We start from the raw sequence: 14438 nt of genomic DNA on the forward strand, positions 1-14438 counted from the left end.
GTGTGTCGAAGAATGAAGGTGTGTTTGTATTGAAGAGCTGCTTATGCAAATGTGTGATGACAGTCTAAAAGTGAGCAGAGCTTCAGGATAACCCCCTCTGATAATCACATACTGAATCTGGTAGCTTTACAGCCAATGGATATACAAGTGTTTGTTTTGAAAGAGAGAATTGACCTGAAACTGCTAAGCAAGTATGAGAGTAATGAAACTCTGCACTCAAAACATATTTTTCTTTCTTGCGCCTCTAAATCCAAGACCATATGCTTACAAATACTTTATTCTTATAAATATCTAGTAATATTTTGAAATAAGTAGTATTTCTAATGTTAACTTCCACATATATTTATATGCACCTGCAGTACCTTCTTTTGCCAACCCTGCAGTGATATTTGATAGCATTGGTAATTCAGTAAAGTTGAAATGGGTAAAAGCATTAAAGACTTTCATGTTTTAATTAGAAATTAAGAGCTAAGGTACTTCAGGCCCCTTTTAAAGTACAGAATGACTAACATTCTTGGCCTAAGAGTTCTCATTTTGGGGATGGTTGCATACCCTGGAATCAATTTGAAGAATAGCTAATAAGGGTTCTATTATTCCATATTTGTAATTTTGTTATTAGTATAGCTTTTCCAAAATTGTGAAAAGCTTAAAATGCTGGAACAAAGGGTACTTAATGGGCTGTAAATGTCAGCAATAAATCAGAGCAATGATCACAGTCTATTGCAAGAAACATTATGGACTTGCATTTTTAAAACATTTTTTACCATTCAAATTGTGATTTAATACCAGGATTCTAAAATTTTTTTGAGCTTCAATTCAAAATCAGAAGAAAAACGCAGAAAATCATGTATCTGAACTCAAAATCGAAACTTGGTGGCTGAAAGTCTGTGTTAACTTCCTGCCGTTTCCAATACTGATCTCCTCAGTAACTGCCAAGTGTGCTCCTGTCAGATCAGCACTTCACATTTCATCCCATTCCCATAAAACTTTAAGGGCTAAGTATTTGGGGAATAGAATACTGTTCCATATGTGTTCCTCCATCAATTGGAGCTTTTTTTTTTTTTTTTTTTTTTGGTCTCATATAAAAAAAAAATCTTGGTAGAAATAATGACATTGTGGAAACATAGGTGCAAAATAATGTATCCAATTTTTTTTCACAGAGATCTTCACAGCTTAACTGTTAACTGGAAGTTAAACACATTTAGAAGCTGTGAATTGGGTGCTAATCAATGGAACAGGAATTCTGTGCTACTTTGAAAGAAGAATCTTAGTGAGATATTTTCAAGAGATATCAGGAAAACTTAACTTTCAAAAGCTTTTAGTCATCCAGAACACTCAATGAGAGATGACTAGATGTGAAGCACAATAATTGAAATGGCTGCAAAGAAAAGCTGCTAAAATGGTGAAGTGAATTGGTGAAAATTAATGGGTGGAGCTGGAGTAGAACATGAGCAAATGGAGATGTACTCTTCATGAAAAAAATGGACTGGTAACGGGAATGTTTCTGCAGTTTCTAAAAGAGAAAGCAAATAATAGGAGAGGTTAGCCTGTGAGGAAGAGAGTCATCTTTATTTTCCACTCTGGATTTACAAGACTTGACTTGAGATGGTGTTCCTGGTTCAGTGTATCACACTTTGAGATGTAGAGCATCCAGAAGAGAGCAGAAAGAAGGATCCAGTGTTCGCATTGCCTGATTTGCTAGGAAGATATTGTTGGTATTTGCTCTAGACTAGAGAGAGAGAAAAATCTTCCAGGTAGGTAAAAGAGAGCTTTGCAGTTGAAGTGATCCATATGGAACTGTTACAAATCTGCTGTGGCTGTGAAGAATAACAATGGGCTCAGTTTGGAGTGAGAAATAGCTTAGTTGGGTGTCAGGGCAAAAAAAATCTAGTGGCAAATGGGAGGACTCTTGACACTTTATTGCTGGAGATGTAAACTTAACGTGAGCACCTGCTCAAGACTGCTCACATCCCCAGCGGGTGTGTGGCAATAGTCACACTCTGCCTCCCAGCACCTTCTGCTTCCCTCCACCACAGCCTTTCTGCACAGGGGTCAAAGGAAGAAGGACAAACACTGCTGACTAGTAAGAATTTTGTTTGTAAGACCATTCACACTGAGAAACTTAAAACAATGCTCCTGACAAATCCACTTTACCAGAAGGAGTATGTTTAAGGATGAGCAAAGGTAGAACATGCCACACTTGTCCTGTTGAATACCTGAAGTCCTGGATGTCTGTCTAATCACAGGTGATGCTTATGCCTGGATGGGAGGGAATCAATGGATTGGATCCACTGCTTGGAGACTGAACCTTCCTGAAAGTAGAGGCAAGCTGGCTGTGTAAGAGAAATGCATTGGCCTCTTGCACAGTGGCACTGCACTGGGAATTGGTGACAGACCCAACTGTCTCAACATCAAGAATTTGGAAGGTTTTGCATAGCATTGGTGGGTCCTTTGGAACTGAAGGTCTTGGGTGGGGGGGAATGTACATCAGTGCCCTGCACCAGTGGATCTGAGCTCTGCAACCTTGTGCTCAGATCCCATCTGGGAGCCATCCCTCATGGAGTGGGGGTAGTGAAGGCTTCATCCAGGGTACATCCAGTTCTACTTCATGTTCAGTTTCTTAAGGACCAGAGGAATTGGTCCACCCTTAGCTTTAACTTTAGTGTTTGGCAGTGGGGAGGAAGAAGGCCTGGGTACGAGTCTAAGGCCTTCAGAATCTTTCAGGGTCGTCTCTGGGTTGCCAGGTGTTTTGTGGATGATGACACAGCCCATTTAGCAGTGCCTTTAGTCTGCGGTGACTGAGGTCAGACATGATGCTCACCAGAGAAATGGAAGACTGTAGCCAGGCTGTTTTCTCATGGGTCTGTTACCCACTACCAGAGCTTGTTTTTCTAAAACTTTCCATGAAAACCCAGGTCACTTAAGACTTTGGATTTAAGCAACTTCTTCCAACTTTTGTTCTAGCACAGAATCTAGCACATTTCCTCGAAGTAATATTAATATTTGACAGCTGGCAAAATTCATTTACTTTCCTGGACAGTTTTGAGCTGTATTCTCAGCAATGCTTTTGCACCATAACTTTGTGTTCATTCCTAGAGGCAGTCTATGCTGTAGGTTCTGCACTCTGACTTGCATCTGAACGGGTCTGATCTGAGCCTGCTTTGAGTGTCTTTGCTCGTCTCTGCTGCTGGCACAGGCAGAACACTATGCAAAGGATTTGTTTGGAGCAGATGAGAGACAGGGAGGGCAATATTCCCTTACCATGCTGAGGATAAAGTCCACTGCCAAGCTAGAGGAACCATACACAAGTGAGTAGGATATGGCTGAGATGCTGTTAAATGCTCTCATTTAGGCTGTTTAGTTCTAGAGGAAAGACCAGCAGATGCTGTTCTGCAGTGTCCTTTGGTAAATGTAGCTGTTTGGACTATATTACTCTCAACTTTATAGTTCTCAGTGTTTGAACTAATATAAAAAAAAAAAAATAAAAAAAAAATAAAAAAAAAAAAAGGAAAGATTTTGCAATGTGACATCTTTGTGAGATGATGGGGCCTGAAGAGAACAGGAACACTGAAGAGTTCTCCTTTAAGCAGATCCAACAATAAGATTTTAGTGCAGCTTATGAAAAACAGGCATCAGAAAACTGGTCAGTTTAAATGTCACACAGTGCTACTGCTGAATGAGCTGCTCCTGCTAACACAGCTTGAATGGATAAAGTTGATAAAAGCAGGATTTCAGATGTTGTAGGCTGTCCAAAATTAGTTGGCTTCTGTAAGCCATAAGGTTTGTTGTCGTTGTCAGTGAAGTGGGGTTTTGGTGAAAAATCTGAATGCAGCAGCTTTAGTCTGCAGTGCTTTTGTGACACTGAGCCCCAGGGCAGTTCCCAACACACTTGGAGAGCTCAGCAGCTTGGCTGCCAGGGACCTGCAGAAGGGCCTGGGCTGCTTTGGCATCCAAGGCATTCCACAGGGACAGCACTGTGGGCTTTACTGAACTGGTGCCAAATCAGCTACAGACCATCTCTCATGTCAGGACCTGAAAAATCATTGAAACAAAGTTGGTTTTGACTGCATCTGGCCCTCATGGAAACTTGGCTTTGATGTGGTCTCGTTCTTTAAAGGGCTGGTGAATTGAATTTTTGTTTGGATGTCAGAACTGTCCTTTTCATTATTTCCTTGCTGTGGCTGTTGGCACACCAGGACTGTGGTATTGTAAACTACCCATTGCTATCCTGGGTTTCTGGCAGCAATCTCTTCTGACAATTTCACAAGTCTTTCTAACTTTGCCCCTTTCACACTTCTCTTATCAGGACACAGGTACGGAGTTTAGGCAGTCAGTCCCTCCAATAGAAGAAATACACAAGGAAAGGCAATACTTAGCACTTCTACTGTTTCCTATGGTATTGCTCCAATTGGAGCAAGGTGACTTGCATTGCCTAAGTGTTTTTGGCTTTGGTTTAAGTCCATGAATAAAGCAACAGTCCATGGCTCCAGGAAAAGTGGCACTCAGGATTCCCTAGAGGCTTTGTGCCAAGAGCAGGGGCAGACTGGCCTTTTCTTCCCCCTCCTTTCGGTCTGGCAGTACCGAGTGTCACTTTGGGGCCCAGCCTTCTGTGCTCTGTAATCTCCCTTCTCAGCATTGACCAAGAGCCAGTGCTCAACCGGAGCTCTGACTCTGGTACAGGTTTAATCAGTAGAAATGCTGAAGTCTCCTGAACCTCTTCACCTCAAAGCATAAAACATTCATCAACTACCCCCAAAATGTCAGGAGGTTTTTCTAGTCCTGGGGAGGGTGGGAGCAAGTGATGCCCCTTTGCTGTGCCAAGTGATGTGTCACATTTCCCTACTGTTAGTTCTGAGCTTGTTCATTGACCAGTCTTCTTTCAGGATTCCAGTTTTCCCCACTGGAAAATAGAACAAAAATATTCAATACTTGAGCTTGGAGCAGATGAACAACATTCAAATGGCACAGGCCTGCAGCAACACCATCTTCCTGCTGCTTGTCCCAGAAGCTGCTCTGAGCCTCAGGCTGCCCCTGACTACAGAGGGGCTAAAAATTGTGAGGAAGTCATAATGCATCTCTTGGCTGTCAACCCCTGACGAGCACAACCCCTTACATTTTATCTTCAAGTGACTGTACAGGAAGGGTCGAGTTCTCTTTGCATCCTGGGAAATAAAAAACCAGGAGTTTAGCTATTTACCAACCTTCCCATGGACACTAAACAAAATTCATGGAAACAAGCACTGTGCCGGTTTTACAGAAAGTACAGTTCAAACGTTACAGCAACAACCTCAGCCTCGCTCCCCTCACCCAGGCATGGTGCAGATAAGGAAGAGTCCCCACTAGAGGAGAGACAAACTGGAGCTGTGGGACAACAGCCACTGCTCCTGTGATTCCAATCATTCCTTTTTGAAGGGTGAAAGCAAAATCTGACATCAGACCCAGGGCTGCAACAGGCATTTCTGTCCAGTAAGCAGAAATATCCCTGGATGGTTTTTCAGCTACATCAGTGTCTCGTGAAAGCAAAAATTTACATGAAAAATAGTTTTTGAAACTTCTCATAATAAAACTGAGTAGCCATATGCAAATCAAACCCTTCCTCTCATGTGATGTTAACAGAAATATTCCTTTCTTCTGTAAGACTCACATTGACACAAATCATATACAATGATAAACATTATTAAAGTTTATTAACAAAAGCTTTGTACATATATTTTCATACACTTGGAATTTTACATCTAGTCAAAATAACAGCACATTTCCATCTTACCTTTTGTACAAATTGTTACAGAATATCCACCAGTGGGGTGAGTAAGTAAAATAAACCACTGGTTTACTTTTGTAAAGTATCTACAAAAGTGATTTGTGACATTTTTTAAAAATTCCCCAGAACATATAAAAATAAATTATTTTTACTTTTTCAATTAAATCTACTAATTAGAAATATTACAAATCAAAATATCAATGTTTTCTTATGAATTCTTCACAATACAAAACAGATTCACAAAACTTTATTTACAGAAATGAGGTAAGAACTGTGCAATGTTTAACTAAGAAACATATTGCAGAATTAACATGTTCTTCCAAATAAGTACACAGTGGAGGTCTAATTACAGCTGGGTCGTTTCCGCTAATAATTCCCACCTCACTATTGATTAGTGGTCATTACCCCCATTTAAACTGTCCTTCACCACCCTGCATAGACTCGCCACGAGATCAGCAACTGCCGGAAGTGTTGTAACACAAGTTCACCCGTGTTCATCCGTTTCAACCACTGGGAAATTTTAGTGGGAAATGGTAACTCACTTTTTTGGTAATTTATTAGTGAAAAGTGACCCAGGTAACAATCTGCCTGAGCTCTCTACAGTGGTATAAACACCTCTAGGAAAGGCAGAACAAGGCTGCTGGTGCAAGACAGAATATTCCCGCTGCTAACAAGGACACGTCTAGTGCATGATCAGCTGTTTGCAGCCATTTCAACAAAATGGAGGTAGCAACAGGCACTTGGTTTAGGCCAAACACTACACAAACTTCTTCCAGTGTGGCCTTCTCATCTGGTAAGAAAACTTTGTCACTGGAACCAAACTGGTTCCTTTAAAAATCTCAGAACTCTAAAACCTACACCAAAATTAATAAACTTTGGATTCCATACCATAATTCATATTCAAGAAAAACTCCAACTATACAACAATAGGAATTTAAAGGAATAAAAAGTTCAGAAGTCAATTCCCTTATGAATCAGGTTCCAAAACAGGTGTGTAAAAAAAGAAACAATGAACAGCAAGTCCCAGCTGCCATTACAAGCTCAGTCCAAAAAGATCTATTATAACTGCAGCAGGAAGATCAGATGGGCTGGGGTTGGGCTGTTAAAACTACTGCTCTGAAACCAAAGCAATGCAGCACTGCAGACGCTTTACAGCCTTTCAGTCTGTGAGATTAGGACTGAAGAGTCAAGTGTATGTTCTTCCGTGGCTGAATTTGTACTTAGTACCATCATATTGACAAAATAATTATGATTTGCAGAGTTTTATCTACTTCACAGTCTGAGACATTAAAAAGTACATCCATTTTAGTGCAACAAGAAAGCAAATGAAAGCCTACCAAAAATATCCTTATGAAAATTATTAACCTCTTGCTGTGCAGTAAGAGTTCCTTGTTGCTCTTTTTCAATCTGCAGAAAGGGAACCTGGGGTTTGCAGCCACATGAAGTGCTATAACAGCAGGACGTGCAGGGCTCAAGTGTCATTCAAATGTCAACTCTTCTCTGATGCAACTGGTCCAGTTTTATCATTGAGCCTCTGTGTAAGAGAAAATACTTCTAAAAATCAGATTATAACATACAGAGCCAAGTAAAATTCAATTCATAAAGATGACAAAGCAGCTGAGGTACATTCACTAGAGCAATCTAAGTAGTAACTTCTGCATTGTAAAAAATAACCATGCACTGTAGAATAAGAAGTGGGAAAGGAAAGAATAATTAAAGGAGCAGTCCTGTATTGATGCAACTAATGCTAAGGTCATGACAGCAGCATTAGAAAACACCAACTCCCCTCCTACTTTTGTTCCAACAAAAGTGGCTGTTCCTGGCCATGGGTCTCTCTAAAACTGCAAGATGGTCAAGAGAAACACCGGGTAACCTCTGCTACATTTGCCCACTGGAAAGGGCTGAAATCTACACTTCTCCATCAGAACAAATACAACTTCCAATCTGCCCATGACAATTCTTTCTTTCGTATATTGCTACGAAGACATTTCCTGCAAGTATTGAATAGGACTGAGCAAAAACCTCATCTCATTCACTGAGCATTCAGAAATGCCTGAAAACCTGTTTAAACTACAAACGAGATTAAAACACTCGAACTCTGGCAAATAGAGAATTTGTTAAAAACAATTCAACAATCTATGCAACTTGTCTCAATTCTAGCCTTAAAAAATATAAAATCAATTTCAAAATAAATTTTTGGTAAGGGTTTTGTTTGAAAGATGTTTTGAGATTTCTTGGAATTATTTACAGCTGTTAACATAAAAACTGATGGCATATTTTTAAAAATACACTGCACTATACAGACCTAGTAATGGCCACTTAGAAAAAATCAAAATAAGATCACACAGAATATCTTGCTTGGATGTACACCAAATATAATTCCATTCACTACTAATTTTTGGAAAATGAGGGGAGATCAATTTTAAACATATGAGAACAAACTGAAAATTTCTGAATGAAGGCAAGGCCTGGAGGCAATGCCAGCATGTTTGTTGTGACAGTCAGTGACCCTGACAGCAGGGCCCGACCACAGTGACCGTTCGCAGCCGCAACGTCACAACTGCCCAAACCCCAAAGCATAAGGCTGAACAAAATAAGTGCTAACAATTTTGAAAGGAAGGGAGCTGTTTCCAGGAAAAATCATCTTGAAAATTCATCTTTTATGTGGTTTGTGTCTGGAAGTGTGTACTGCCTGAAGTACCACAGAAGCACAGCCCAGTCCTCTACCACAGTGCTCCTAAAGTAGCTGGAGGATTTGGGAGTGGGGAGCAGAGAGGGGACTCACATTTAGCCCACACTCTCTCCACCTGCTCCTGCAGACAAGCTTCTCTTTCTTCTCTACCACTACCACTTGCTGTCTTCTCCAAGGAAGCTGAAACTTTATGTCTTCCTGCTCTATTCATCCTTTGTTTTACCAAGTCTCATGTGCTCCTTCCTTTATCCTCTCAACTGTACGACCCTTAAAGAATGAAGCCTGTTCTCTGATTTTTTGAAGAAAGAATTCTTGTCTTGGGAATGGAGATTAGAGGCAAATACTAAAGATAATGGAACATCTTTGCCAGAAAAATGTGTCTCATTTCTTTATCTGTCCAGGAAAGGTTTTATTATTCCATGAAGCGGAAGAGCTGCTCAGCCTCCCAATGCACAGCCTCATTTTCCCAGGGCAGCACCAAGATGCTCATAGCCCATTCTCCTGACACAGATTCTACCTTCTCAGCAATGGGCTCCTCACCTCTCAAGCCATCAGCTAATCCCCACAGCTCCACAGGGCCTGAGGCCTGGCCAAGGCAAACTCACCAGCAAGGTGGTAGAAGAAATGATCCACGAAACAGTGGACACAATGCTGGGGAAGAAGTAGGGTGAGGAGGACTAAGGCTGCAGTCGTAATTACAAGAGGAATGCAAGAGTCACTGGATTGGTGTCCTGATCCAGGGAAGCAACAGTGTGCAGCAAACATGCCCTGTGTGACTACAAGTTCACAGAGTTCTGAGCCTCATTTAAGTGCAGTGCAAGGCTCAAGAAAAATAAAGAAAGACAAAAAATCCACCATCTTTGATTTGTGAGTACAGGCACATAATCTGCTTCTTATCTTTTAGTTACCTCCTGGAGGTACTGCATGGAAAGTGAGGTGAGAAGTATACTTACTGTCACCTTCTGAGCTGTGTTATCTCCATGAATTGTAAGGAATGGGTTGGTAGCAGCTGCATTAAGTGGTGAGGCCTGTGTGCCTGAAAGTAAGTTGTTTATGGGTATCTGTGCTCCTCCAGTAATCTGCAATTGCTGTACTTCAGACTGATGGTGTTGGTGATGGTGATGTTGTTGCTGTACTAATTGATACAAAAGGGCCTGATGTTGTTCCTTGAGTAATATGGGGAGAGGAAGGAGGAAGAAAGAAAAGATCAATAATTAGTTGCTGAAAAATAGCTCCTCCCTGGGTTCCTGTTTATCCAGATCTTCAGTCAATGCAACCCTTAAACTAATCCCAGCTAATTTAGGTTAAACTAATGAAATTTCATGAGACTATGGTAAAGAAAGTTCCTGTCAGACTTCCTGAAATCAGTAGCTCAGCAGAAGTTCAGCTAAACCTGCTGGCTTCACCAGGCTTCTGTCAGAACAAACATACCTGAGAAGACTGTCTACTAAAACTACACAATTAATGATACAAATAGGTAAACCAGTTACCTAATGGCCTATATGAGTACTACAAGCAGAGCAAAGACAGCTCACAAGATGATATCCAAAAGTATTTGCTAGTGTTCCAGTGGAATCAAAGACAGGTCACAATACTGTTAGAATCCACACGTGCTCCCAAGCTCTGCTGCCCACAGCTGATGCTGAGAGAAACAAGCCTCCATGTCCACACAGGACAAAATGGAACAGAAGGCACTAGAGAATGATTCTTCTAGCCATACACACAGCCCAATAATATCCTAACATTTTCCATGACTATTATCCAAAACGGTTGAAGCAACTGAAAGACTAAAATACTATTAAAGCCTTTAATATCAAGTTAAATGCATTACTACTATTTATATTAAGCTGAATAGTTTATCCATGCCTTAGAATACAACAGAGGAATAAATCATAATTAACTGAAAAACTTACTGATGTGAGTTGCTGGGTACTTAGTAATTGCTGAAATTGCTGGTGCTGTTGATGGAGTAATAGTTGTCTCTGTTGGTCAGAAAGCAATCCTAGTCCCGAGGCACTGTAGGGTTTGACAGGGTAATACTGTGGTTTATATGGAAGTATGGGAACTTTTTTCTTCAGCTTTCCATTAAAGAAAAGATGTACATGAAAGGACAGACCCTCTTTAGCATTTGATTTCATACTGCAAATATTGTCTGACTGTTCAGTTACAATTTCTGACACCACCTCCAAGTCTCATTTATGCTGAGCAATGGCAACATCTTGCCTGTAACATGTCCACTCCATGCATGTTATTTGAAACTCAGATAATTACCAATTATAAAGTACTTTTCAAATACTTTATATAGAAAGGCCAGATCTTATATTACAAGACAGCTCTTGCCAAACTTTAGCATCTAGTTACCAAGCATTTACTTTACATTGGTTTCCTTCTAATTCCTATCTTTTGTGTCATTCAAACCACTCATATTGCCCACACCTCGTCTGTAATTCAGCAAACACCTTCAGCCTTGCAAGGGGCCAAGGGATGCTGCCATTGAATGAAGCTGCCTCTGCTTTTGCCAACTATTTCACTCCCAGTCTCCATTTTCATGCCTACATAAAATTGTCTGCAAATATTTAGGAAACTGGGCAGGGCATAGATCCAGCTGACAACTAGGCTGTAAATAAAGGGTTTCTTCAGCTATACCAGTTTACTGCAAGACCAACAGCATGAACAAGGGTGTTGGGAATAGAAGACCAGGAAGACAGCTGGATTTACTGTTTCAGTACAGTGTTAGCTTTTACTAGTTTTAAACACCCGTTAAAATATTAAGGTGTTGTTTTGTGATAAGTTTATCCTGCTGTTGAAAAATTTAGTATTTCCCTTTCAGCTGTACACTTCTGTCCCCTCCCCTCATACTGGTCTTGCACAATGGACTGCAACCTGTGGGAACTGAGCTGAAACTTTAACCAATACAAAACACACTGACAGAGTCTATTAATGTAGATGAGGTCACTGTGTGATGCAGAAGTTCTAGTAAGAAGGTGTATATAGGATGACAGGATTGCTTGTTGGGATTGGTAGTAAGGAATTATTCACTTAAATCAGTCACAAATCCACACAATTAGGCTACAGTCATGTAGCTCCTCAGGGCATAATATTTATCTTGCATCAGGCAGCAAACTGTAGCCCAACTGCTGTAATTTGACTTTGTGATAACCAGCCAATATGAAAATACCCAAAGCATCACCACTCTCTCCTACTGGGACAGAGCAAGCCACATATAAACTTTATCTCGTTCTTTGTTGCATGGTCTCAGAACTACAGGACGCACCTGGTGGGCTGCACTTACCATTTCCTATGGGGAAACGGAAGCCTGTGTCAATGGAAATTTACGGGGCTGGATAGAATCCACCTAAGGCGACTGAGGGAGCTGATGGAAATGCACACAGACACACTTCCAACCATCGTCCAGCAGCCCTGGCTGACTGGGATCTCGAGATCCCAACTGACTACAAGATAGCAAATGTGATGCCTGTCTAGAAGAAGGTCTGGAAGGAGGATCTCAGCATCAGGCCTTGTCAGTCTGACCTCTGTGCCAGGAAGGTCATGGAGCAGACCCTCTTGAGAGCCATCACATGTGCAGGACAGCCAGAGGATCAGGCCCAGCCAGCACAGGTTTGTGAAAGGCAGGTCCTGCTTGACTGACCTGATCTCCTGTGACAAGATGACCTGTTTGGTGGGTGAGGGAAAGGCTGAGAATGCTCCTACCTGGACTTAGGAAAAGCTTTTCACACTATTTCCCACAGTATTCTGACTAATATTACCATTATTTCCTTCTTCTCTTTTTACCTCACTTTTTCTGTATTCTTCTATGAATGAATGAATGAATGGAATGATATTCACTCTTTTATCCCATTCTTTCTTTTTCCCAGATCATGTTTTACCTTTGCACTTCTTTTTTTTCTGCTGTTGTTCTCCCTTCTCTTTAATCGCTCTGCCTGCCTCTCTTGCTCTGCATTGGCACTTGAAAGAAAATACCCTCAGTCAGTAGCTGAGGTCTCAGTGTCTAGAAATAAAACTGAACTGCAGAGGACAAAATGCTGCAGCTCCCAAGCTTCCCAGAAGAGACAGTTCACTGGATTTCACCACTGAGCTGCCTCTAAGCCAGACCAGCTTGGAATGTAAATTTAATCCTTTTCAGCCTCTCATTAAAAGGTACATGATAAGTCTGAAACTCTCCATCCTACACTCTTCTCTGGTTGTGAGAATGTAAAGAAACAATCCTATCTCTTTCCTCAAATCACTTAATCTCCCACTTGCTGGCAATCTGTACTAAGCCACTTTTTTCCCCAGAAAAGGATCAAGCATTTTTCTCTGCTAAATGAATGTGGGTTCTTTTACCTACAACTTGAAACTCTCTCCAACAACAGTGTGCAAATCCATGTTCTCTCACCTCCTTGCGTGGCACAGTTATAGAGTTCATATAAATAAGAACAATATGCATAAAGAAGTCTTCATGTATTGGTGAACACTGCCTATTTTTCACATTAAACTGTTGTAACAGATTCTGAAGCTTGGGAAGTTGCTTTAACAAGCAACTTCCAGGAACATCTGGCAAGTCTTTTAAAATTACAGAACAATACCCTGAAGTTAGAAAGCAAGGCTGAGTTCTCACATAGCTTTCCAACATGTTGCCAATAATGATTTAAACCACTTCCAACCTTGACCCCAGCACACAATGTGACCAGGTCCAAGAGTTTGAGCCTGCCTGTGCTTGGTACCATTCAACCTTCCCACTAGGGCAGTTCAAAGAGCAGGGGTACTCTGGGAAATATAACATTAAAGAAATAGTCAACCAGTTGCCATTTGAAGCAGCACCAAACTCAAGCCTGGCAGGTGTCCCATAGAGTTCCAGAACCAATAATTTCAACCAGTGGAAAGTAGTTTTTTGTCTATTTTTTTTTCCTTCCTTCAAAATCAAACCAGAGCCTCTTTGCAACTTAGTTCCCATAACAAAATGTTTTTTTCATATATTTCACTAAAGCATTTGTAATGGGACAAACAGGAATGAGGAATGCACATGTCATTACCAGAAGCATATTAACACTAACATTTCTGAACTTTTCCCTTCTAAACATACAACTAGAAATACGGAAAAGTCACAGAAAATGAGGGTAATTGTGAAACATCTCAAAAGGAAGAGGGCCTGGGAAATAATGTAGGTGAGCTCAAATAAAGCAGAGAACTGTGTGAAAAGTGCACTTTTAAATTTAATATAAACATTAATTTTAAATTAGTATTATTGAGGGAGCAGTGCAGAAAGAGATCATGCCATAATAGAAACAGAGAAGTGGAAGTGCTGACAGATTTGTACAGCATAAGCTTGTTGTAGCAGAAAACAGGGAGTCATTGGGAGTTTTCCAGACTCTACTAAAGGTTAGAATGAGAGCTTCAGAACAGGATACTGACTGCAGTATTTTGCATGAATTGGAACATTCTACTACTAGGCTACACAATGAAGAGTTACAGCACTTAAAATGGATGTTAAAAAAGAAACAGAAGAACTTCTGCAATACAAAGAGAAGCAAATAATCTGTCTATAAACAAAATCATTTGAGAAAACTGGTATTTAGCATAACTGATACATTCTGGCAGTACCTGAAAGTGGAAAGCAGAATGCAACTGGTTAATATGATTGATCTAGTCTAGTATTTCTCACTCTCTCACACTTTTGGGGAGAGAATGCAAAATTTTTGTGTTTTTTGCAAACCTCTGATGCTCAAGGAAGACAAAAATTTTTCATGAACAGAATGTCTTTTGTTTATCCTATGAAACCTCAAGTTCACAAAGGATATAAACTATGAAAAATACAGGCTCTTCAGGAAAAATGTAATGACACATGCAAACAACAGCATGCACTTGAAAGTATCAGATTTTATGAGCTTACTGAAGCAATACCACACAATGATACAGTACACAAATATTCAGGAGCTGCCAAACCAACAGGAAGCAAAGAAACTGGAAAAAGAAGCTAGGAAATTA

The 14438-nt window shown here is 40.5% G+C and overlaps 1 protein-coding gene across 6 annotated transcripts in view; it reads right to left on the reverse strand.

The window, feature by feature from the left end:
* Positions 1 to 5660: 5660 nt before the first annotated feature.
* Positions 5661 to 14438, reverse strand: part of MLLT10 (MLLT10 histone lysine methyltransferase DOT1L cofactor) — a 125091-nt gene continuing 116313 nt past the window's right edge. For 4 of the 6 annotated variants that reach the window (XM_088160629.1, XM_088160613.1, XM_088160643.1 and 1 more), the window contains 3 exons: positions 10367 to 10469; positions 9407 to 9619; positions 5661 to 7312 (listed from right to left, as the gene is read on the reverse strand). In XM_088160629.1, coding sequence (XP_088016755.1) covers positions 7244 to 7312; positions 9407 to 9619; positions 10367 to 10469 — 385 coding nt within the window. In that variant the 3' untranslated portion in view covers positions 5661 to 7243. The remainder of the gene's footprint in view (positions 7313 to 9406; positions 9620 to 10366; positions 10470 to 14438) is intronic. The other 2 variants (XM_014882201.2, XM_014882203.2) reach the window with 2 other exon arrangements.

The sequence above is a fragment of the Sturnus vulgaris genome, chromosome 1 (assembly GCF_052056855.1).
Source record: "Sturnus vulgaris isolate bStuVul1 chromosome 1, bStuVul1.hap1, whole genome shotgun sequence".
Classification (NCBI taxonomy): domain Eukaryota; kingdom Metazoa; phylum Chordata; class Aves; order Passeriformes; family Sturnidae; genus Sturnus; species Sturnus vulgaris.